The sequence below is a fragment of the Clupea harengus genome, chromosome 5 (genome assembly GCF_900700415.2).
Source record: "Clupea harengus chromosome 5, Ch_v2.0.2, whole genome shotgun sequence".
NCBI classification, from domain to species: Eukaryota; Metazoa; Chordata; class Actinopteri; order Clupeiformes; family Clupeidae; genus Clupea; species Clupea harengus.
In genome coordinates this window covers 23,306,578-23,329,540 of record NC_045156.1, presented here as the reverse complement: position 1 = coordinate 23,329,540, position 22,963 = coordinate 23,306,578, and the positions used below count along the sequence as shown (strand labels likewise).

Below are 22,963 nucleotides of genomic sequence, written 5' to 3'. Positions count from 1 at the left end.
TATGTAAAAAGGCACATAAGCGTCCAAGGTCTAATTGTTGTGTCTAACAAAGTGAACCAAGACTTATACCTATTTTGCTGTCTCTAGGAGGACAGTTCTGTATGCAATGAAGAGATCTGAGTAGTCCCTCCTATTTAAGATCTGTATGCCACTGTAACCTCATGACTAATCTAAGCCCCACAGCTTGCCTTGCCTTTGGTTCCTCTTGGCCTGGACCTGTTCCTCCTCTGAGCTTTCTAAAAGGCCTCTTGGAATTGTTATCTTCACACAGTTTGGCTTCCACGTTTGGCTTGTTTGGCTTCCACGGCTTCCACGTCATCAAACCACAAACTTGTGTGGTTAATGTTATTCTTCCCACCAACCTTTAGAATTAAAGGGGTAACAGGTGGCTATTGGGACATGGGGACTGCACAAATCAGATTCCAGACCTGATGTAAGACTCCTGCTGTCATATTAATAACTAGTATTGGAATTGTGAGTCGATTGCCATGATATACATGCCTAAGAATCCATACGATCCTGTTAAAGCCAGGGCCCACTTTCCACATGTTGTCACTACCTCAAAGTAGAGGACATACTGCCCTCTGCATGCCAGTATGAGAGTTTGTATCTAGGTTAGGCCTATGATGAATCCTCAGAATCCTTTCCGAAGGTTTTATGTTCATCACCTCTCAGATACCGATATATAGGCCTATGCCAATCTAGGCTACCTGGTTTCGGTCAAAGTATTTGTTGAACGGGTTAATCAAGGAAAATGAATGTAATATTCACAATATGTAGATAACAAACACAGAGTTGCGTCTCATCTTCCTTCAGGATCGGCCTTGAAGAAAATAGGCGTGTCCCCGTAACCATCATTCCCGGCCTACCCACCACACCGTGAGCAATCGGATGATTCTGCGAGGGCGGTGCCTAGGATGGAAGCAGCAGCTACATAGCGACCAGCAGCATCCGTGAGTTCTAAGTAGCGTTAGCTCGCTACACTGCACTTAGGTTAATCCCCTGACTTAATATCAAACATTGCAGAATACAACGTTACGTGTGCCACTTCAGCCATCAGTATAGTAAAGATAAAAAAGGCGTTGGTATTTTTGATTGTGGCCCGTTAACATTTGAATGTCACCCAACTGAAACTGATCTGTCATTCAGAGGGAGAAATTAGTTCACAAGCTGGACATATAATGGAGACGGAAATACACGTGCCTGTAGGCTCACCGGCGATAAGAAAATTTCCAATATTTGTCGACGAACATAATGTTATCGGTGGGGCCATGAAGTTAATAAAAGAACTACGACCAGCATGGGACATAAAGCTCGTAAAGACCAAGGTAAGTTTGACGTTTTCTGTAACGATGTGGGTTAGCGGCTAGCTGACGTTAGCTGGATAGCTAAGTTGTGTTGAAAATTGAGTCTGGCTGAGTCGTTTGACGTTATTTTTTAAGTAGCCAGTTCACATTAGCAATCTAGCGAATTTACGCATGTCAGTCCACTACGTTTGAAAACTACAATTGCTCGACCTGGTGAGTGGACGAGCAAAGTGTTCACTGTGAGGGTTTTTCTTGTGTTAGCCGGTAACACTGGGTGTGTAAGTCTCGACTTCGTCATTTAAGGAAGCTAGCAGCTCATTTGTTAGCTCGAACTAAGACAGGTTAGCTAGTCAGAGACACCCTTCATCACCATCTGGAAAAGATCATATGAGACGTCAGCACTGAGGAACTTAAAACAGTTGCACCCAAGCCAATGTTATCGTCATTTAACGTCAAGTTGGTCCTCTGAAAGGGTCCATGCATAAGTCAGCCAATTAGCTTGCTTGTCCGACAGCTACCCAAAAATCTTCTTGACAATACATTTCTTTCCTGACTCTATTAGACTTTACGATGCTTAGCAAACCGATCGGGATGAGAATGGGCTGTACGGTCAGTTGATGCTGTATAGAGTAACACTGTCTAAGCTAATGGTTGATAAACTCATTTTTTGTTGTGTCTAAGTCATCCTTAATATGGATGCATGAGAGAGAAAGTTAAGCCTTTCGTTTCAACATGACAAATGGGGAAAGTAATGCATGCGAACCTACAAGTATAAACAGCTCCTTTAACTCGAGGCAAAGATGTATAAATGGGGTGTATAAATGGGGCCCCCTTTTCATTTCTTTTTTTTTTTTTTTTTTTTTTTTTTTACATCTTACTGCTGCATTTAAGAGAATAGGCTAGTTATCCTGTAGCACACACTGTGAAGTACTAACTCTTATAACCTGATGTTAAACATCAAGTGAGCATTTCTTGCATAAATGTTTATATTATACTTCTTTGCTTAGTGTACCTTGTACGATGCTCATAAGACACGCCCATTTTCATCTAAGCCGAAGTAGTAACCTTCTAAGGAAGACATTGAATATCAGCTGAAAGTATATCCAGTAAAACGTAGTCAGTTATGTTCCTTAGATCTGTGTTGCTTTCACTAGGGCGGTTTCACTTCATTAGGGTGCCCTCCTCCGCACCTCAAACCACCCCTCCATGAACTGATGGACAGGCTTGGACATCCTCCAAAACTCTTAATTCTAATTTAGAGTGAAAATGTTAAGTTTTTAAGAGCTGAGGTAGATGGGTTCTGTCAGAGGCACATCTGAATGTGCATATCCAGGCCTTAAAGACAGGGGACAGGCCTATATAAAGACTGGGTGTAAGCCTATGCATTTGGGGGGTGTGTGTGAGTGGGTGGGGCAGTGGACAGGCTTACAGTAGTGTATGCATTGTTTTGGTGCGTTTTTGGGTGCTCAGCAGTGGTGTTTACCATCAGGGGCGGCGTGTGGTCCCCGGGGACCCCTGATCCCCCTCGTGTCTGGCAGCGCTGTTCATGTTTACAACCGGTTGGAATGCAGTGCTGTCATTGTGCTGTGGGTTTAGGCCTGGAGCTCGGCGTCATCGTGCGAATAGTGCCCCCGAGCCGCATGTGTCTGCCCACAGAGAGAGGGATCACCCGTCATTAGATCACTGGGTCAGATTACTGTGAGGCTGAAGACCACCACATTCCAGGCTGATTAATGCAGAATGGGGCGCCGGTGGCGGGAGGGCGGTGGAGTTGTTTACAAAAGCCACCTGAGCCACCTGGACAGAACAGTCAAGAGCAAAAAGGCCATTTACAGTTTGTGTTTAGGTTTGTTTCTTTCCATGCCAGTGGAAATGTTCCAATACAGTGGGATCTGTTGGTTCTGTACAGTAGTTGAAATGAGACTAGGGTATTGTTTTTCTGCCCGTACGGTGTGAGGAAATAATTGCCCTTTAAATAAGTAGCCTGATAGACATGCATGTGGGTTGATTTTAATTAACTCTTCGTCACAAAAGTGCCCTTTAGGTAAAGGCTTATTTAGGCTAACTCTTTTCATTAGTGAGAGCTGAGCCTAAAGCAACCATAGGATACGTGTTTCTTATCAGTTGTCTGGTCAGTCTCATGCTTAGCGCTGTCATCAGGTGATGTTAGAATGCAGTCATTTCTGAACAATTACTAAAGAAAAAGACCTACATGATCCCATAGAGCTCTGTGTAATGTGGCCCACCAGTGTTTTGCCCCTGAATGTGCCCTGTAGTGGCTTCTCGCAATGAAACCATTCCAGGAATGCCAGTAATGTATGGTGGGTGGGTGGCGGGTCATGTACATTGTGTTCAGCCCCTGAGGTCTGGCCCAATCACAACTGAATGGAGTAGGTCTCTCTAATTCATGAAATTAATGGGACTCATGTGAACCATATTGAAGGCCAGTATTGACACATACCACTGGGTTTGAGTATCTGAGGCTCAGCCTGCTAAGTCATTGGTGGTGAAGTCATGCTTTAATAGATAAGATCTCACATGAATGCTGTCATAGTAGGGACACTTTCCGTCACTGTCCTAAGTCCACCAGGCTGATGGGACACCTTGGCCTTATAAACAGTCCATGGTGTATTGTATTGTCAGGTGATCTTGAGTCAGCAACCTTTACTTTTATGTTGCTCAGACAACATCAGCCTAAGACTTTGTTTATCAAACAGCAGTCATTCCAGTGCATCCACCTCAGCCTATAACAGCCTATAACACAGCCTATAACACTGCACTGCCCATGGTCATCATACTCCCTGTAGCCTGAACATCCACCTCCCTGTGCTCCAGCCTTTCACGGACGGCACGACCAACAAGCTTGTGGGCTGTTACATCGAGGAGGATCCAGATGACGTGGTGCTGGTGCGGGTCTATGGCAACCGCACAGAGCTAATCGTGGACCGGGACAACGAGTTGAGAAGCTTCCAGGTCCTCCACGCCAACGGCTGCGCCCCGCGGCTCTACTGCTCCTTCCAGAACGGCATCTGCTACGAATTCATGCAGGGCGACGCCCTGGGCACACAGGACGTCCGTGACCCCGTGCTGCGAAGGTAAACCAGCGCTGTTTCAGAAGGGACTCTTTCCCACTATCCTCTCTCCACACCCACTCGGCAAGACTGAGAAGAGGTGGTTTAAAGTGATAAAGCATGCTTCGCTAGCCCACTTGGTGAATAAGTGCACACATAACATCAACCCATAAAGCGAATGCTACAGGTGGTGATTGTAAGATTTGAGAAACTTAGCATCCAGTATTGTAACAGAGACTAGACTCGTACAAAATTGTAGCAATCACTTAAAGAGACAGTATGAAACAATTAACCAATATAATATATCTATATTGTCAAAAGACATGAGTTGGCAGGCTAGCAAACCTTTTATTAGTACCAACTGCAACAAGGTTATTGCTTGCATTATCAGTAGTTAGATTTGGCTAGATGCTAGTTTTCAACTAAAACTCTTTACTGCTGCTTTAAATACACAGTGGTGTGCATGACAGAGAAAGAACATTAGTATTATTAACATATTGAACATGTTAATCTGTTGACAAGAAGATCCTTGAGAGTGAAACACATGACTTGTATGTTACTGCTTTGCTCTCTTAGTTAGACTTTGCAAACACTTTTCGGCAGTTGATGGTTTATTGGATACGATAACATAATGTAGTAACCATATACTGACTGTAGATGTCCATCTTTTATCCTTGTGTAGATGTGTGATGATTTTCTTGTATTGACCAGACTTATAGCCAGAGAGATGGCACGCATCCATGCCATCCACGCCCACAACGGTTGCATCCCTAAACCCAACCTGTGGATCAAGATGCGCAAGTACTTCTCCCTAGTGGCCACAGAATTCACCGCACAGGCTTCCAACAGCAGGTAAACCCAGGGAATTCCCTCTCCTCTCCTCCGTGATGCAAAGAGCACACTGAAATGTGTAGGAAAGACTAGCCAAGAAGTGTCTCCAGTTTATGGTACACTATTAGTCAAGAAATATCATTCAGCTAAAGTTACTCAGTCAGCAGTCCATGGTCAGATATACAAAAAGAATCTTCAAAGGCTCCAACAGTTTGAATATTAAGTGCTAGTGAAGCCAATGACGGTAGACAAAATCATTCTTTATTGGTGAGCTAATGACCAGTAGTGTGTGTTCTCTAAGAGTTTCCTGCCTGAAATGTCATCCTTTGGTTATGAATGAAAAACTGAGGGGGAAAAAAAAACTGTGAGGGATTTAGCTCAGACACATATCTTTTTTTTAATCCCTGTATCCTGGATTATTTATGCTCAGTTGAGTGGAAATAATCATCTCGGTAGTTGCCACTGGGTTAAGCACGTATAATAAGGCTTTTACATAAGCACAGCCATACCAGCACTGGGAGTCAGGAAGTGCTAGAGGCTTCCAAAGGACAGTGGGCAGATGTTTGCATTCTGCCACCTATATGCAAGGCTACGTTTGGCATCCAAGCAACCCATTATCTCATCAGCTCACCGAGACTCGGTATCGTTTTATATTCTCGGTACAAGTGGCCTTCACCAGAAAACCAAACAGCCGTAAAACCCCTGAAAGTATACTAGTGTTGATCTGTTTTTTTCTCTTTAAACCATGCAGCGACTCTGCTCATTACCGCTCACCTTTCATTTGACGATGGACTTCCTTAATTTCCCCTTAATGAATCGATATGTGCCAACTGCTTAAGCATTCCTGAATCCATACACAAAACAACTTTCTATTCACATTGGCCTGAAAAGGCTTGACAATAAAAGGGTTTTGTGTAATTGTGCTCAGGCTGAGATCATTGGCCGTTGAGGTCTTACTTTTTTTTTATGTCGGAGAATGTTGTTCTAGTCTTAAACAGAGCTCAGTCTGTGACACTCTTCCATCAGTCTTACTCCTGGTTGGCTCCCAGCAAATCGGCAGATAGGTGAGGACACAAGGGCTCACCAGACGCCAAGATTAACCGGTAAGCCACTCGCATCCAGAGAGAGTGGTCACCAGAGTGGCATCTTGATTGGCTGAGCTGGGTCATGGGAATAAACCTCTTTTCTCCCTTTCAGCTAATTGGAAGTCTCTTCCATATGTCTTGTCTCTTGTTTAGACACCGACCATGTTGCCCACCTCAGCTGATTTGATTGACTGAGTTTTTTTGTATTTATTTATTATTTTATACAAACATTTCTGTCTTTGCATGACAAGTGTCTGAGACTTGCCCATCTTAATGACTGTAGTAAAAGCAGAACGTGAAAGATAAGAATTCCCTCGAGCATGAGGGAATGTATACGGCTCACATGAACTGAGTATAAACAATACACAGTCCCAAGCACTTGATTTTATTTAATTTTTTTATAATTTTTTTTAATACAAACATTTCTGTCTTTGCATGACGAGTGTCTGAGACTTGCCCGTCTTAATGACTGGTTGTAAAAGCAGAACGTGAAAGATAAGAATTCAATGAGGGAATGCAGACCGCTCACATGAAGTGAGTATGAACAATAAACAAGCACTAGAACAGACTTCAAATAGTGTATGTACAGTTGGAACTCCACAGATGAATTCATTCATTGTGTGATTTTATCAGGAACTCTTACTGTGAAACGTAAGCCATTACCTAAACAGTCGCACCTCTCCTCCAATTACTTCCTGACACTGTAACTATAATCTGATATCATCTGAGCCACGGCCCTGACCTGGTCAAGAAAACTCCAGCTCCCCTATTTTGATATTCTCTTATTCTCTTACTCTTCGTATTCTGTCTTATTCTTGCACCGCTCTACATGCCGGCTCCCATACCGAACCCTTTTCTTCTGGCATCGATGCGAAGAGTCTGCCTATGATTCCTTGTTAGCTAAGTATGCACTGCTAACTGAGAGTAGATATGTTTATTTAGTGTGAGCAGCTGCAACAGAAGTCTGCTAGCTAACAGCACAGCACAGCAAAGACTGCAGCCAACCTCGGAACCGCTAACTCTTTCCAGTCTGACTCATCAACAGACGTCAGAATTGCCAGAGCAGTCCGCCGGCGCACCCCTTTTCCCCAAGGACTGGTAACACCGTAATGGCAGACATCTAGCTGGTATAACATAACCATTTACATGGCTAAGCATCGGACTGCTTAACATTTGTCAATGTTAATTTATTGATTTGGTTTGTTCACGGAACATTACTGTTTCGTCAGACCATACATGAGTTATGCTTCACCCAAACACAGGGTCTTGCATACAAACTAAGCTTCCTCTTTCCTAACCTGACATCGTTATCTCACTCAGATTACATACACATACTTTGAATTGGCCTTAAACAGCCACACACGTGGAGAGGAAACTCAAAGCTCCCGCTTCACACATTCCTTGTTCCTGACGTCACATACGTGCCCACGGATCATACGAAGGCTGAAAAAAGAAACACATATTCCTCCTGGTGCGCACCCGATATGCGTACACTCGAGCATGCACACACACACACACACACACACACACACACACACACACACACACACACACTTCTCTTTAACTCATTAGTTAGGTAAATCTAGTTGGATTACATATTTGATTTTGATAATTCTGTAAATAAATGCTTTTGATTATATATGCTAGTTATAACTCCAAAGACCTTCAAACTTTACTAGCTATTGATACAGTAATTTGAGTAGTAGTTATTAAGTTAAACATTAATCAGAGTTCCAAATTGTACTGATCTTTTAGACACCACACCTATCCAATCGGGTGAGATCACCAACATTGTATTGGTACTGTTGTCAGGACAGTACCAGCATTATGCCCTGGTGAGGAAAGTATTAACATTTATGCACAATAACACCCACATTTATTTGGCGCTCGCCCATGGTATCATTGTACTGACATTATTCTGGTGCTCCTGCATGAGGATAAGTGATGTACCTACAGTGCTGACAGACAGCAGCCAGTGCTAGTGCCATTGATTTTGACTGTCTGGTGGGAAGTGGGTCATGAACTGATTTCCACATTGGAATGAATGAAGCTTCTCCAGCTGTCACCACAGTCAACAGGTTTCTGCTTCAGTTGTTTTAAGTATTTGCATTTGCCCTTGTTGATACATTTGAAATAGACCATATTAATAGTGTGTTTACAAAAGTATTCTGATTGCATAAACTTCAAATTATTAGAAGGTACATTAATATAGTTGGTGCATGCTTTGAATAGACTCTTAAGTACTGTTATGAAAGTCAAAAGCACAAAACTATGCAAACGTCAGACACTAGCCTGGAGGCCAGGGCGTTTGGGGGTTACACGTGATGTGAGCGGACAGGGAAGTGCTCATGGTCACTGAGATGACTGTTTCAAATAATTGTTAATATTACCAATGGTTTATGTTCCCAGGATCCAACAGGAAGTTCCCAGCCAGGAAGTGCTCGAACAGGAAATGACCTGGATGAAGGACTACCTGTCTCAGCTGGGCTCGCCTGTAGTGCTGTGTCACAATGATCTGCTCTGCAAAAACATCATCCACAATGACAAAGAAGGTACCCGCTCCGGGCAGTCATGTCGTGTTTGAGCTGGTGTTAGGATCTCAAGAAGTCTAAAGAATCGGCTTGATTTCGTTTTACCACAGCGGTTCTCAACTGGTCTGGCCTTCGGACCCACAATTTCCTATGGTCATTAAGTTGCGACCCAGATTTGATGGAATTCAAGCCATGAAATGAACATGAAAATATATACTTGAAACTCAAATGCGACCTACCAGTTGAGAAACACTGTTTTAGACTGTAACCCCATTTAAAACAGGGAATCATTTTTTTCCTTTTCTTCTTTCTTAGGCCATGTCCGGTTCATAGATTATGAATATTCTAGTTATAATTACCAGGCCTTTGACATTGGGAACCACTTCAATGAATTTGCTGGTAAGGAATCAAATCATGTCCTTGGTCATTGACAACATTAATTTATGATGGATGGATATGTCAGTCAAAACATGGCTTTTTTTTTGTATATGGATGTCCTAGTTGAATGAATAATGGATATTTCAGTGACATTTGTGTGTGTGTGTGTGTGTGTGTGTGTGTGTGGCAGGCATGAGCGAGCCAGATTATGGCCTGTACCCAAGCCGGGACATGCAGTTGGAATGGCTCCACACGTACTTGCAGAACTACAAGCTCTGCACCAAGAAAGGAGAGGAAGTCAGTCAGCGGGAGCTGGAGACTCTCTACGTGCAAGTCAACAAGTTTGCCCTGGTGAGCCAGCGGGAGAGGAACCCAGAGAAGACACGGGAATGCACTAAAACATACATAGACCACTGCATACAACTAAGAGGATTCATATAAACTACCAAGTTTAGGGAAATGTTGTAAACTTCTGTTCCCATTCAACACTCGGGTGTAAAATGTGGTGACTGTTTTAAAGGTGTATATGTCAAATGAGTATAGTACAGTATAGTTGCTTGAGCGCTCTTATGTCAATGGTGTGTGTGTGCGTGTGTGTGCGTGCACATTCAGGGGTAACCTGTGGCTTCACTCTCCCTGTTAGGCTTCGCACTTCTTCTGGGGTTTCTGGGCGCTAATCCAGGCCAAATACTCCACCATCGACTTCGACTTCCTTGGGTGAGTCCGTCAACATGAGCTTCACCACCTGCTGCTACCCATCTTCCCCCCCCCCCCCCCCCCCCCCCCCACCTGACATCTGTACTCACTTAAAACCAGAACCCCTGCTTTCCCTTATCCTTTCGCCCCCTCCATTGCACCAACAAAGGGCCCGTCACTCTCACTCACTCCATGTTGGTGCACCACACCGCTGACTAGTGGACGTGCACCTCTGCAGTCTCCCCTGTGAGGGCCCAAGGTAGTTCAGGTCCCCCTCTGTTTTTTTATAAATGCTGTCAACGGAGTCTGTTATGAGGACGCTAATGGTAGAAACACGATCTCCGCTGAATGCATTGGAAATAACACCGCGCCAGAACGGTTTGTATTGACCGCTGTCACCGTTTTTCAGCAAGGCCCTAGACAATAAGGTGAGCCCTCAGACGAGCCTTTGTGCAGCTGCAACAGAATAGCACTCAGCATGTCGGGGGTGTTCTTCTCCTCTTAGCCTCTGAACCAGATGAAACCGTTTGGCGGGTTCATCACGGTGCTCAGTGTGCCCTTGGGTGAGTTTGTATGGGCCCTCTGTCAGTATGTCGGTCTGAGTGACCAAAGTATTTCCCCCTGCGTGGTCTGCAGTACATTTGACACCCCCCCCCTCCGAACAAAATCTTTGTCAGACACGAGTTTGAAAATGTCTGTCTTTGTCACACAATGGGCCCAGTGATGCTGACAAATGAAAAGGATTAACTACAGGTCAACAAACTAAAATACGGTTTCATAAGTAAATATGTAAATGAACTAAGTTAGTTAAATGTCATTAAATAATATCTACCATCCAAAAAAGTGATCTAAAAAAAACAGAGGCCAACCAACAAGAATCCAATGTAAACCTCCACTTCCTCTTTCCATCTTTCTGTGTGTTTGTGACAGGTATGCTGTGCTCCGCTTCAATCAGTACTTCAAGACCAAGCCAGCAGTCATGGCCCTGACCATCCCTGAGTGAGCTGGGCCAGGGGCGCAGAAGGGGAGGGTCTGGCTCCAGAACGGACATCAAACAACCAGACCATGCGGTGTTCCTGGGGGTGTTGTGGGGTTAAGGGGTGGCTTGGAGGGGGGTTGCAGGCAAAGCGAAACGGTCTGGTTGACAGCGTGTCTCATGCTCCATCCTGCAGCCTAGCATCAGTAACATGTCAAATGCAAATTCCTTTCCTTTTTTCTTTCCTTTATTTCTCACTTCTTTCAGAACTTTTTCACTTACTTTCGCCAGTCTCCCTATAATCCCATGTTCTGATTGACCCAGAACCGGACAGAGTTTCGCCAGAGTGTGTATTTGCGCACAAGTTATATGTTTGTGTATGAGTGGGTATGCATGTGTGTTGTATAAAGTGGACCATTCCTAATTATTTATTTATAACAAGTGACTGAGCCCAATCACACTCACACACACCCCTACACTGGCCAGTCCCACCAGGGCTTGTGTGAGCCGCCGTCAGGTTTCTCAGCAGCTGTGTCCGCAGCTCTCAGGAACCGTGTGCCGTGACGCTTTGCGGTGGTGAGATGAGTTGGCCGGCGTGGTAGCGCTGTTTGCTGTGGAGCGCGTGTCATGGAGGGTACTGGTGGGAGTTTATCAACCCACAGATTCTCTGGTGGAGTTAGAAGGAATATTACCAACAAAAGAGACTTTTAAGCTTGCTTGCTTGCTCTGCTCCAGCATGTTTTGCTTTTTTTTATATTTTAGCAATTCATTTATGGACAGTTTTGTGTCTTTTAATTCCAATTCCTTTCATTTAATTCCAGTGATCCCAGGAATGGTACTCTTGCAAACAAGTTTGCATTCTCAGTACTCATCCTGTGCACGGTTAATAGTGCAGCTCGTCTCGGTTACGGACACATCTCTCAGTTTTTTTCCTGCTACTCTTCTAGAACATTCCCTGACCAGTGAGGATAGTTCTCTTGACCTCCAACAGGAGACAATGCTTCCACATCTTTGGCTTTTATGGTTAATCGCCCGGCCAGGCTGTGTTTAATTTTCCACTCATCACGAGGGGCCCCAGAGCATAATCTCCTCCTCCTGCCCTCGGTCAACCTCTCTCTCCTCTCTCTGCCCTCCTTCCTCTCATGGCCTCTCCTCCGTTCCCTGGGAGATTCCGCGGGATTTGGACGGGTGCCGGTCAGAACCTGTTTCTCTCTCGCTCAGATCCCCTCTCCCAAGGACTTTGATGAAAAGAAAAAACAACCAAAACGGTTATGCAACCATCTCGCGTAATTGATACCTGAAGTTCAGGCTTGAAATTGAAGCAGTTGCCTCAGCTTTAGATTGTATGTCTCCACTGTAGATCAGTTGGTGTTTTCTATGAGAACAAGCAGTGAGTGGCTAAAGGTGTATGTATGAGCAGCTCTGTTGAATGAGATGGTAGCTTTTTCAGCATAGCGGTTAAGGCCCCAGGAGTACTCGTCGCAAGCAGCAGTCCAGTTTTGTCAGGATTCGAACACACAAACATACAAACTTTCGAAATACACATTCTGTGATTTGAAAAGGCAAATCAAAACTGGCCTCTTTGATTTGTTGGCCTCTAATTTTAAATTGGACTGCTTCCGAATGTACCATAGTATCCCTGCACAGCACGGTACACCACAAAACTCTTGGCACGCATTATTCATTGATGACTGCAAAAGTTTGACTTTTTGACTTTATAGCTATACAATTTTCACGGACCCAAGCTGAAAATCTCACCAGCCCTTTTCACAGTCCAATTTAAGTACCGTCTCCCTTTCTGACAGACTCTACCTTTGTTTACCTCAGTCTTTATGTTTATCAGGCTGAATGGGTTTTGCATTTGCCAAAGTTACCTCACTGACTAAACCACCCGCTCTCCCCTCCCCTTAAGATTCTCTGCAGTGGCCTTTAGCATCTTTGCCATTCATACAGATAGTGTAGTTGTACAGAATTCTGTCTGATTGTGGATGTTTATTTGTCTATCGCATTTCTCTTATTCTTCGGCTGTTACATTCCTGTTTGTAATCCAAAAATCCTGAATCTGTCGGTTGAATCTCCATTGACAAACTGCAAGTTTGCAGATAGACTTCCAATCACTGATTTTAAGTTTTCCCTCTAAGGTGTCAATGGCATTTCATGATTAACCTGCTCCAGCCTCAATCGCCCAAAAGCACAATTCCATGGGTGCAGGCCACAACCCCCAAAGCTTGCCTGTTGGCTCATAGTCTGGCGGCTGCGTGTAAAAACTTCATGACGGCAGGTGAATTATTTAGTACCTGAAGCTACAGGTGTTCATAGCAGAGGAGAGGCTCTCCGACGGTAGCGTGAATAATTTAGAGGCGCCCGTGCTGCGTTTCCGCGAGTCACTCCCAGGGCATGTAACCACAAACTCTCGCAACGCTCATTCATCTGTTCTCTCCTTAAGTGGACGAGGGAAAAGGCCAGCAGGATGCAGCCATGCTGTTGGCTTTCCAGGGTTATACACCCCTCAAGTTTCCCTAGAAGAAAATGAAAGGACGCATGAAGATTTACAGCATGGAGGAGATTGTTGATGTATGGATAGCTTTTACCCAGTGGCGGTGGTTAGCAGGTGGGATAGAACAAGAATGGGTGATCCATTTACCAAAGGTTATAGTTTGTCTAGTAGTGTATGTTTCACCTCTAGCAGGTCTTTGCCAAATTGGCCATGTTAGTCAAGTCTGACCCATGTCCAAGCTTAAATAGGTAGGCTGTGTTTCTGTGCATTACCTCTCCAAACCTTGCACTAACAGATGTGCATTGGTGAGGGACAAAAAAAAACACTAAATGACTGCTCCACAACTCTAACAATGTACGTCACATTCCCATGTGTCAGAACCCCCTCAAAAGGCCAGTTGAGAGTAACTTTCACAGAACACTCAGTTAATCCTGTTGTTGCTCATAACAAACATCAGATATGCCTTACGTGTGCGCGTTGGGTTTCTTAGCGGTAGGATACCTTTAAATGAAACCCCTCAGGACTCTGGTGAAGATGAAGGGGTCGTCGGAGGAGCAGGGTCTGTGTGGCTGCTTCAGTACATTGGCTTAACATGCCACTCCTTGAAGGTGGTGCGCCTGTTTATGAGTGAAGGAGTAGATATACAAATCATTTTATTAAAAATATGCTTTGATATGTACCTATTTTGATATGTAATATTTATGTGAAGGCACTTGAATTATGGGGATATTTATTATTGCTGTTTAATCCATGACAGTCTTGTTACATGAACTAGAATATCATAACATGTTTGCAGTGCTTATCAGTTAAAAAAAAAAACTCATTTTGATTTGAGAAGTGATGCTAATCCACAATGGCTCCCTTACTCTGACTACAGTTCATTTCCAGTAGGATCCCTGTAGTGAATGTACTGTTCTGGGGGGGGGACATGAACTGATAACTTGCTTTTCTCTGCCAGGATTTTTTTGTATGCATGTGTGTGTGTGTCTGTGTGTGTGTGTGTGTCTGTGTGTAATGTGAGTTCTCTTATTTTTTTCTCTCGCTCTTTCTTTCTCTCTCTCTTTTTTAACATGGTTTGAATCTGCCATGAAGCCCATTTCAGAGTAGGATGCAGACACAGATGTAGTGGCAGCGTGTCTCCATTAGAGGGAGCTGTTTAACTCGCAATCTGCTGATCAAGGGGTTAGCAGTGTCCTGGCTCTCCCCAGTCAGTCTGACAGGCCTTCATTTCAAGAAGGAAGTGGAGAAAGAGAGGAGAGGAGGGGAGGGTACAGGGACAAAGTTGTATACTGTAATAAATACTGTGAAAAGATGTGACTGTACAATGATCCCTCTCACTTTGAGTGCTTAGGAGAGTAACTTAACGTGTCAATAAATATTTACATTAAAATCATCTGAACCAATCCAGTGGTCTTGTTTTATTTGATTGAAGAGTAATTAGACTAATTAAAATGATCAAGACTTGAGAATCTCTATAATGCGCCCACAAATGGGGAAATTCCAACTGTATTATTAGCATGACGTAATAATATTTGCCTACATGTTCTTCCATCTCATAGTAATGGGTTAATGCAGTCCAAATGTGAGGGGCCAAACTTGTTGATGGCACTTACATTTGCTATACGTTGCCACCCAGATCCAGCAATAGGAAATGCATTTGCTTTTATTTAGCCACACTAGAAGCCTGAAAAGGACAACACATGGAACAAGGAATTTGTTCTCCCATCTTGGTCAGACTGAAACTAAGACATTTTACTATCATTCAGATTCTCTTAACACACCAGCTTCCGCAAACACCCTGGTTTCCTCCTGGAGTTTCCTGCTGTCGCCTTCTCTGCTGCCCGGAAACCCCAGCTGTGGGAAGACCTCTATCGAGGATATCCTGCACTACACACACACACACACAAAACATCCTATGTTCACTCACACAGGGACGTTGGATGTCTGTCAGACATATTGCTGTATGACCCTCAGGAGGTTCACTGAATGGAGAAAGGTTATGGCTACTTTGTTTTACTGCAAGTTTGAAAGGCCAAGTGTCTCCATGCTCCTCTCTTAAGAACCTCGTATCAGTACGTTCATTGCATACTGGTGCATATTGATAATATAGTGATAAAAGGCAAAAAATCATTTTCATTACTTCTGAAAATATTGCTTTTATAAGATTTGTTTAGTTTTTTTCGCCCTAGTGGTTATGCTAATGGGCCAACTCAAATTCTGACAAGCATGCTTACTTCCGATGGTGCCTTAAAAGGCAAGTCGGCAAGTTCTGACTTGAGCATAGCCTTACCCACAGGCCAAGGACTATAGACAGCAAGCAACAGCCTATTTCAGACAATAAGGGCCAGGTGAACCTACACAAGTGGGCCGTCTTAAGACATGTGAAGCGTGGCGCCATGGGCTAGGCTACAGGGCTCTTAGACCCAGAAAGACCTTAATAATCAAATCAGATTGCATCTCATCCATTAAGTGAGGACCCAGTGGGCCTACCCCTGGAGTCCTGAACATGGTAGAAGATACATTATTATCTATAATTTCAGAGTCTCGATGTACATGATGGGGGATACAGTAAATTAACCTACCTCAACCTACTCAACTCAAAAGCTATCTGCGGGGTTGATCACTAGGTTCATGCTGAGTGTATGGGTAGGGGCATGGGGGAACAGTGAAAGTGAATAAATTATTTGGCCTCTGTTAGTACCTTATGTTACTCTGGCATTTTATGAAATACACCTTGTGATACATTTGGACAATTGAGAGTGTATAAGAACTATAGGGACCCCTTGTGGATTTCAAATAATTTAGTGCACATTTATTTCCAAGCACGTTAGTCATACTTTCTGCTGACCAAAGTGATTTATAGGCTGTTATATTATGCAAAGTCTTACCGGCATGATATGATTATGGTGTAATCCGCAACTCACAAGGTAGTGCATGTCAATGAACTTTATCAACTAGTTTAATCAAGAAAGCACTAATGTCATCATCAACCTACCTAAAAGTGGGACGCAAAATCAGAAGGACTTTGCTCGGGCCAGCGAGCACTTTTCACAAGTTCACACAGGAAGGGGACGAGACTGCAAATGGAGCACATCAGGGTTTTTTTTATTACTATTATAATATTTCAAAAACAAACCACAAACCTCTGAGAGAAAAAAAATAACAGAAAAAAATGTACAACCTTTAAATTACAGCTTTATAAACAAAATAATGTCTGTTATATACAACAGGTGCTACAACAGCGATAAGGACTTGGGGGTTTAACTTGACCAGATCTTACACATAAGAAAAGGACTTCATATAACAACTCCCTACTCAAGTACAGCAACTTTATGAAGTGCCAACACATATATTCCAAAACGTTCTTCTTCAGATGCCTGAATTCTTAATTTCTGATGTTTTTTTTATGTTCTTAATTTTTTTGTTGTCATTAAACTCTGCAAACAATTTCTGAACTAGGTGTTATTTCATATTTAACTGCAGCATTTACAGTCACCATTTTATACATGTGACACATAATGTGGGGAGGGGGGGGGGGTGAAAAGAGGAAGATAAACTAATTGAAAACAAAACACACACATACACATACACCAATGGGTCTAACCAGAGCTCTCGCTCCTCCTCTCTGACTCAGACACAGCATAGCATAAACTCATCAAGTGCAGCGTCCTCCTGGCCTCCTGGCCCCCGCTCGACATTTCAGCAGACTCCCCCTCAATCAAATCAGTGCAAGAAAAGAAAAGACAACTTCTGCGCGCTATTCTGCAGCGCTTCAGGTCCACACTGGGCACACAAGCACCACACATGGCAGAGAGCTCTCAAATACAGCTAAAATTACAGGCCAGTCCAGTAACAACGACTGCTTGCTGATCAGCTTATGGATCAATGCTCCCTCTCTATGAGGTGAGGAAGGGGTGGGTCCCACTGATCTCAAAACAGCAGAAGTGTGGCAACGGCATAGAGATAGAAGAGCCGTTGCGGAAAAGATAAGACTCCAGCTGAAAAGCATAGAATTCCAGCCATTTTGAAACTCAGGCAACATTCCCAGGACTAATCCTGGACTAACTCTTTAAAATACTTCCGCTCACAAACTAGGCTTAAACCAGACCCCAATGGACATTCCTCCGAATGATTGATGACTCTTTTCTGCCTTTTAGCTCTGCAAAACAGACTCAATCGGCCCACATAGAGATGGAGGTATTCTACCACAAAAATACACAGACGATTCTCTGTACTTTCCAAACGATGCAGAAAGAAAAAAAAAAAGAAAAGAAAACACAACCATGATCAAACACTCAAGTTAACCTTAATGTTTATAACAGAAATTATAAAACATTCTCAAATTCCATTATTTTGCATTGGCATTAGCCATAGCATTTGAAATTTGAAATAAAAAGCAAACAAAACAAAAACAAACAAAATATTCAAAATTATTTCACACAAAAAATGTAACATTCATTTAACAATACACAACAACATCAGCTGGGGACATTTTGATAAATCAGGATATTAAAATGAGAACTGTCATGGCTGGCCACTGCTTGTACCCCTCTCTCAGAGATAAGTCTGTCAGCTGCACCTGGTAGACCTCACAGTACACAGCAGATTGACATTGTGCTGTCAGTGCAAGTTTCATAAGATTGGGTGTGTTTGTGTCACATTTTGAGAGTGAAGGGGCGTGTGTGTGTGTGTGTGTGTGTGTGTGCCTTTTCTGAGAAGGTAGGGTTGTGTGTAATATAATTACTTACCAATAAATATAACTGTATAACTGCAACAGCCTCTCACACTGACTCAAGCTTGTGGTTTTCACACAGCAGCAGTGCTGGGGCATCTCCAGAGGATGAACTGACCCTAGAACAGGTCTGGGCCTGGTCCAGTGTGGATCTGAGTCAGCTGCCATCAAGGACATTAAACAAAACACCTGCATAACTCCCCTCATACCATGATCTCTTTCTTTGAGTGCCACTCAAAAAAAAAAAGAAAACCTTAAAGCATGTCCATGAATGTATAGAACACAAGAATCTTTTCTTTAAGGGAGGCCTTACAAAAAAGCATCAAACACACACACACACACAAACAAACACAAACAAATGTGAAACACACATGAACCTCCATACACACACCCCCCCCCCCCCCCTCAAACCCAGATGATTTCAGTCAGTGAGCACCACCAGCTCCCCCTCACTGCGCTCCCCTGCGTCGCTGTCTTCCCCCTCACTAAAGGGCTGTCTCTGGGCCTCCCTGGCTCCTCTCTGCCCCCCCTCCACCAGCCCCGCGTCTCGGCCCTGCAGCGTGTCCAGGTTCCGGGGAGGGAGGTAGTGCTCCAGGAGGGCGGAGTGCAGCGGCAGCGTCGCCATGGAGACCGCTGTGCCGGAATACTGGCTGTTACTGGGGGCTGCGGGATAGTGGAGCTGTTGCTCTAATTGGCTGCAGGGGAGAGGAAGAGGAAAGTGGATGGGTGCTGGGTGTTCACTCCTAATTGGTGATTCATTTAGTAGTACCCCTAGACTGGCATGGAAGTCTACAGAACAGATTGTATACCTGGTACACTAGCTGGTGGCCAAGTGTGAGTGTGTGTGTGTGTGCGGAGGGGGGCAGACCTGTGGACTGGATGGTTGGTAGGTGGTATTGTTGATTGAGGAGGATGATTGATTGGGCAATGGTTAGTATTAATCTCAGGTGGCAGAGGGTGTATGTAGCTCAGATCAGAGGGTTAACCCACGCCTGAAGTAGATTACTGAAGATGGGTACAGGCAGCTCACCTAAGGCTGAAGGGGAAGTGGGAGGAGATGGGGAGGGGGCTAACCTGGCGGGGTAGGTGCCACGGTGCTGCTCCTGCCGGCGGCTCTTCATCATGGCCTTGTACTCGCCCACTCGCAGGCGCCGGCCCTCCACGATGCACGTCCTCTTGGGCCGCGGCTTGTACTTGTAGTCCGGGTATCGCTCCAGGTGCTGGCGGCTCAGGCGCGCCTGCTCCTCGTAGTACGGCTGCTTCTCCTGGTTGGACATGGACTTCCAGCGCGTGCCTGCAGGGGGAGACAGACAGCCACGGATGTCAGAAGGGGGGGAGACATGCATGGGCCAGGCTTTCACAGCTGAGGGCAGGTGGCTGTGCATGGTCAGTGGCTAACAATTTAAAGTGTCATCTGGTTACACGGCACAGGCAGTGCAGGCCTGGTAAGAGAGAGAAAGGGAGGAGAGGAAAAGCAGAGTGAATGGAGAAAAAAAAAGAAACACTGAGAAGGTTGAACAGAGAGAAGAGGATGAGAGAAAAAGACAAGAAAAGAGACGGGGGGGGGAAAGAACGAGATGTGAGGGAAGAGAGAAAAAAAATGAGCTAAAAGAGAGAAGGAATGAAAGAATGAAGAGAGGGAGAAACTGAAAGGAAAAGATTAAGAACAAGAGAGAACAAAAACAAAAAAAACGAGGGAAAGAAGGGACTGGGCATGTAGCGTGAGTATTTTAAGCAGAGCACAATGGAAAGGAATGTCAGTGTTTTCTCAGAGGAAAAGGAGGAGGGAGGAAAGCGAGGGAGGAGGAGGAGGAGGAGGAGGAGTGTTGTTTTCCAGCGGCTGGGGAGGCAGGTGGCAGCTCCGGCCCTGTGCCTGCCTGGGCCACAGGATCAGCAGGTGACACACCCCAAACAAGCGCACACTCCCTCACACACACACTTTAAGACTGGCTCACTCTCTCACACACACCTTAAGACTGGCTCACTCTGAGGAACTGACAACAAAACAAATCTTTTTTTTTTTTTCATACATGCTGAGCTTGTGAATATATTGTATTTAAAAAAAATCAAGCATTACCATCATTTTCTTAAGAAAGTCATGCTTTTCATATAACTAGTTATACTTTGAGTGGTAGTAGTGTTTGAGTGTATGTGTTTGAGTGTGTGTGTGTGTGTGTGTGTCTCATGTGTCATGTATATGTTCAGCTATGGAATCAAGCAAAGCAATCCTTCAACCCTGTCAATCAATCAGACTGTCTACTTCCTCGTCCTGTTTGCACCTGACGGTCTGGCATAAGTATTGAATTTGCCTATCGGCCAATCTGATGCGTGAAACACGTCCCCTCTTTATCGCCCGACACTCCTATCCTACTCACCCAGGATTTTGCTGATGCTGGAGTTGTGCATGTCTGGGTAGGCCTGTAGGATGCGTCGGCGCTCGTCTTTGGCCCACACCATGAAGGCGTTCATGGGCCGCTTGATGTGTCCAGAGGGGGCCGTCCGGCTCTCCCCCATCCCCCCCAGGCCAGACATGGACATGGGCCCTGCAGGACAACACAGAGACATCCAAGTCAAATCACTCCTACGTGTCCAAAAGCACAACTGCATCAGTTTCTCCTGAGGTGGATTCCCATTTTGAACCTTAGAAGTACTGTTATTATATACGAATATTTTTGAAGAAATACGTTCAGTCCGATGAAAATACAGTGACATGCTCATAGAAACGGGACAAAAGCTGCTGGTGTATAATTAATATGGTATCTGCTCGTTTGCTGTTACTCGTCAAAGTGATATAATTATACTGTCAGTATTTGTAAAAGCAGTTCACAATCACACACTGCCATCGTGTCCCCACAGCCGTTGTTTATCATGCAACTTAACTTCACGTGTACACACAGCAGCCTACAGGAACCCAAAGGAATGCACGGCCAGAGAGCCCAAAGAGGAAGCGTTAAATAAAGGGGGGGGGGGGTTTGACGGGCCATACCTTCGGAGTCACTGCAGATGAGGTCCTCCCCGGCCCTCAGCACCTGTCGCTCCGAGGGCCGCTCTGAGGGGGTCAGGCGCTCACCCCGCGACCCTTCCTTGTAATCACCCTGGAAACAGGCACCAAGGGCGAATTTCAACACGGCTTTAAACCATACGGGATCACAGCGTGACCACACACATAGGCAGCGAACCACAAACTTTATATAGGTATAGAAGATGACAGAGAGAGCATGCATACACCCACATTCTCACTTATATACACACACACACACACACACACACACACACACACATATATATATACTGTAGACGGGGTATATATATATATATATATATATATATATATATATATATATATACACATATATACATACACACACACACACACACACACACACACACACACACACACACACAGGGACTGAGGGAACTTTCCATACTATGCACCCTCCTACTACTATATTCATTAATCAGCATTTCAGTTGTATGGAAATCAGACCCGTCACATTTTAATCAAATCAATCACAATATTGAAAATATGAATGAGGAACTGAAGCACGGAAACGAGTTCCAGTTTCCCAACACGGGGAATACCCGGTGTGACGGTGTGACGGTGTGGCCGTGCTACACGCATAAATGTCTCAGGAGCGGAATGTGTACAAACACGCCAGTGAGCCTGAAGCCCTTCAAAAAAAAAAGGGTGGGTCCAGGCACCAGAAGAAAAGGGTCAGAGACAAAAGATTAACAGTGCTATTTCTGACAAAGGAGGGGGGAATGACTGGCATATCTGCGGGCTGCGCGATGTGTGGGGCTGAGAGGGTAGCAGGTAACAGTATGTTTGGGCCACTAGCACTACATGAATGTGTGTCTTGGGGGGGGGGGGGGGGGGGGGGTCCGAGTAGGGTGTTCCCATGTGTCTAAGTGTCTATCTGTGGACATGGATGTGTGAGCATGTATATGTGATGTGTGTATTAGTATTTGTGTACGTACTGTGTTTGTGTGTGTGTGTGTGTGTGTACATTAGTCTGTGCGTGTGCATGCGGTGTGTGTGTGCGTGTGCGTGTGCTTGCGGTGTGTGTGTGCATGCGAGTGTGAGTGTACGTGCAAGTGTGAGTGTGTACATGAGTGTGCGTGCGTGTGTGAGTGTGTACGTGAGTGTAGGTTAGTGTACGTGCGTGCATGTGCGTGTGAGTGTGTACTTGAGTGTGTGTGCGCCTGTGTGCATGTGTGCGTGAGTGTGCGCTCGAGTGCGCATGAGTGCGCATGAGTGTGCGTGAGTGCGTGCGTGTCCGTGTATGTGCCTGAGTGTGCGTGAGTGAGTGCGTGAGTGTGTCCACCTATATACATGAGTATGAGTATGAAACATGTTTATTTTGTGTGTATGGGTGTGGGTGTGGGTGTGCACATGCACAATGGTGTGATTGTGTGGCAGAAATGCTGGTGGGACTGGTGGGTTCAGTGTGTGTGTGTGTGTGTGTGTGTGTGTGTGTGTGTGTGTGTGTGCGTGCGAGAGGCTGGTCGGGGCAGGGGTGAGGCCTGTGAAGGGAGAGAGAGGGGTGCGGTGGGGGCCTCAGCTGTAAAGTATGAACAGAGGCCTGGTGACAAACAGCCAGCTCCAGGTGCCCTCAAGAAGCCTCAGCTCTGACATGAGTCCCTTCGTGTGTGTGTGTGTGTGTGTGTGTGTGTGTGTGTGTGTGTGTGTGTGTGTGTGTGTGTGTGTGTGTGTGTGTGTGTGTGTGTGTGTGTGTGTGTGTATGTGTGAGAGAGAGAGAGAGAGAGAGAGAGAGGGAGAAGGTGTGAAGGCCACTGTCGGGGCTTTTTAAGACGTTGACTCACCGGCCTGATCGTGCCGTCTCTCTCCCGCTCTCTCT

General features: G+C 44.9%; 2 protein-coding genes across 2 annotated transcripts in view; one reads left to right on the top strand and one right to left on the bottom strand.

Moving 5' to 3' along the window:
- Nucleotides 1-865: 865 nt before the first annotated feature.
- Nucleotides 866-14,775, top strand: etnk2 (ethanolamine kinase 2). Its single transcript, XM_012822598.3, has 8 exons — nucleotides 866-1,328; nucleotides 4,143-4,402; nucleotides 5,090-5,230; nucleotides 8,704-8,846; nucleotides 9,141-9,224; nucleotides 9,394-9,554; nucleotides 9,847-9,920; nucleotides 10,830-14,775. Exons 1-8 carry the CDS (start codon nucleotides 1,182-1,184, stop codon nucleotides 10,900-10,902), a joined length of 1,083 nt encoding a protein of 360 aa, XP_012678052.1. The 5' UTR covers nucleotides 866-1,181; the 3' UTR covers nucleotides 10,903-14,775.
- A 2,277-nt stretch (nucleotides 14,776-17,052) lies between these two features.
- The window catches only part of LOC105895875 (SRY-box transcription factor 13), a 25,735-nt gene continuing 19,824 nt past the window's right edge, over nucleotides 17,053-22,963 (bottom strand). The window contains exons 10-14 of the mRNA XM_031568202.2: nucleotides 22,929-22,963; nucleotides 21,091-21,199; nucleotides 20,480-20,647; nucleotides 19,179-19,398; nucleotides 17,053-18,799 (exon numbers count right to left, since the gene is read on the bottom strand). The exon at nucleotides 22,929-22,963 is cut by the window's right edge and continues 66 nt beyond it. Coding sequence (XP_031424062.1) covers nucleotides 18,526-18,799; nucleotides 19,179-19,398; nucleotides 20,480-20,647; nucleotides 21,091-21,199; nucleotides 22,929-22,963 — 806 coding nt within the window. The 3' untranslated portion in view covers nucleotides 17,053-18,525. The remainder of the gene's footprint in view (nucleotides 18,800-19,178; nucleotides 19,399-20,479; nucleotides 20,648-21,090; nucleotides 21,200-22,928) is intronic.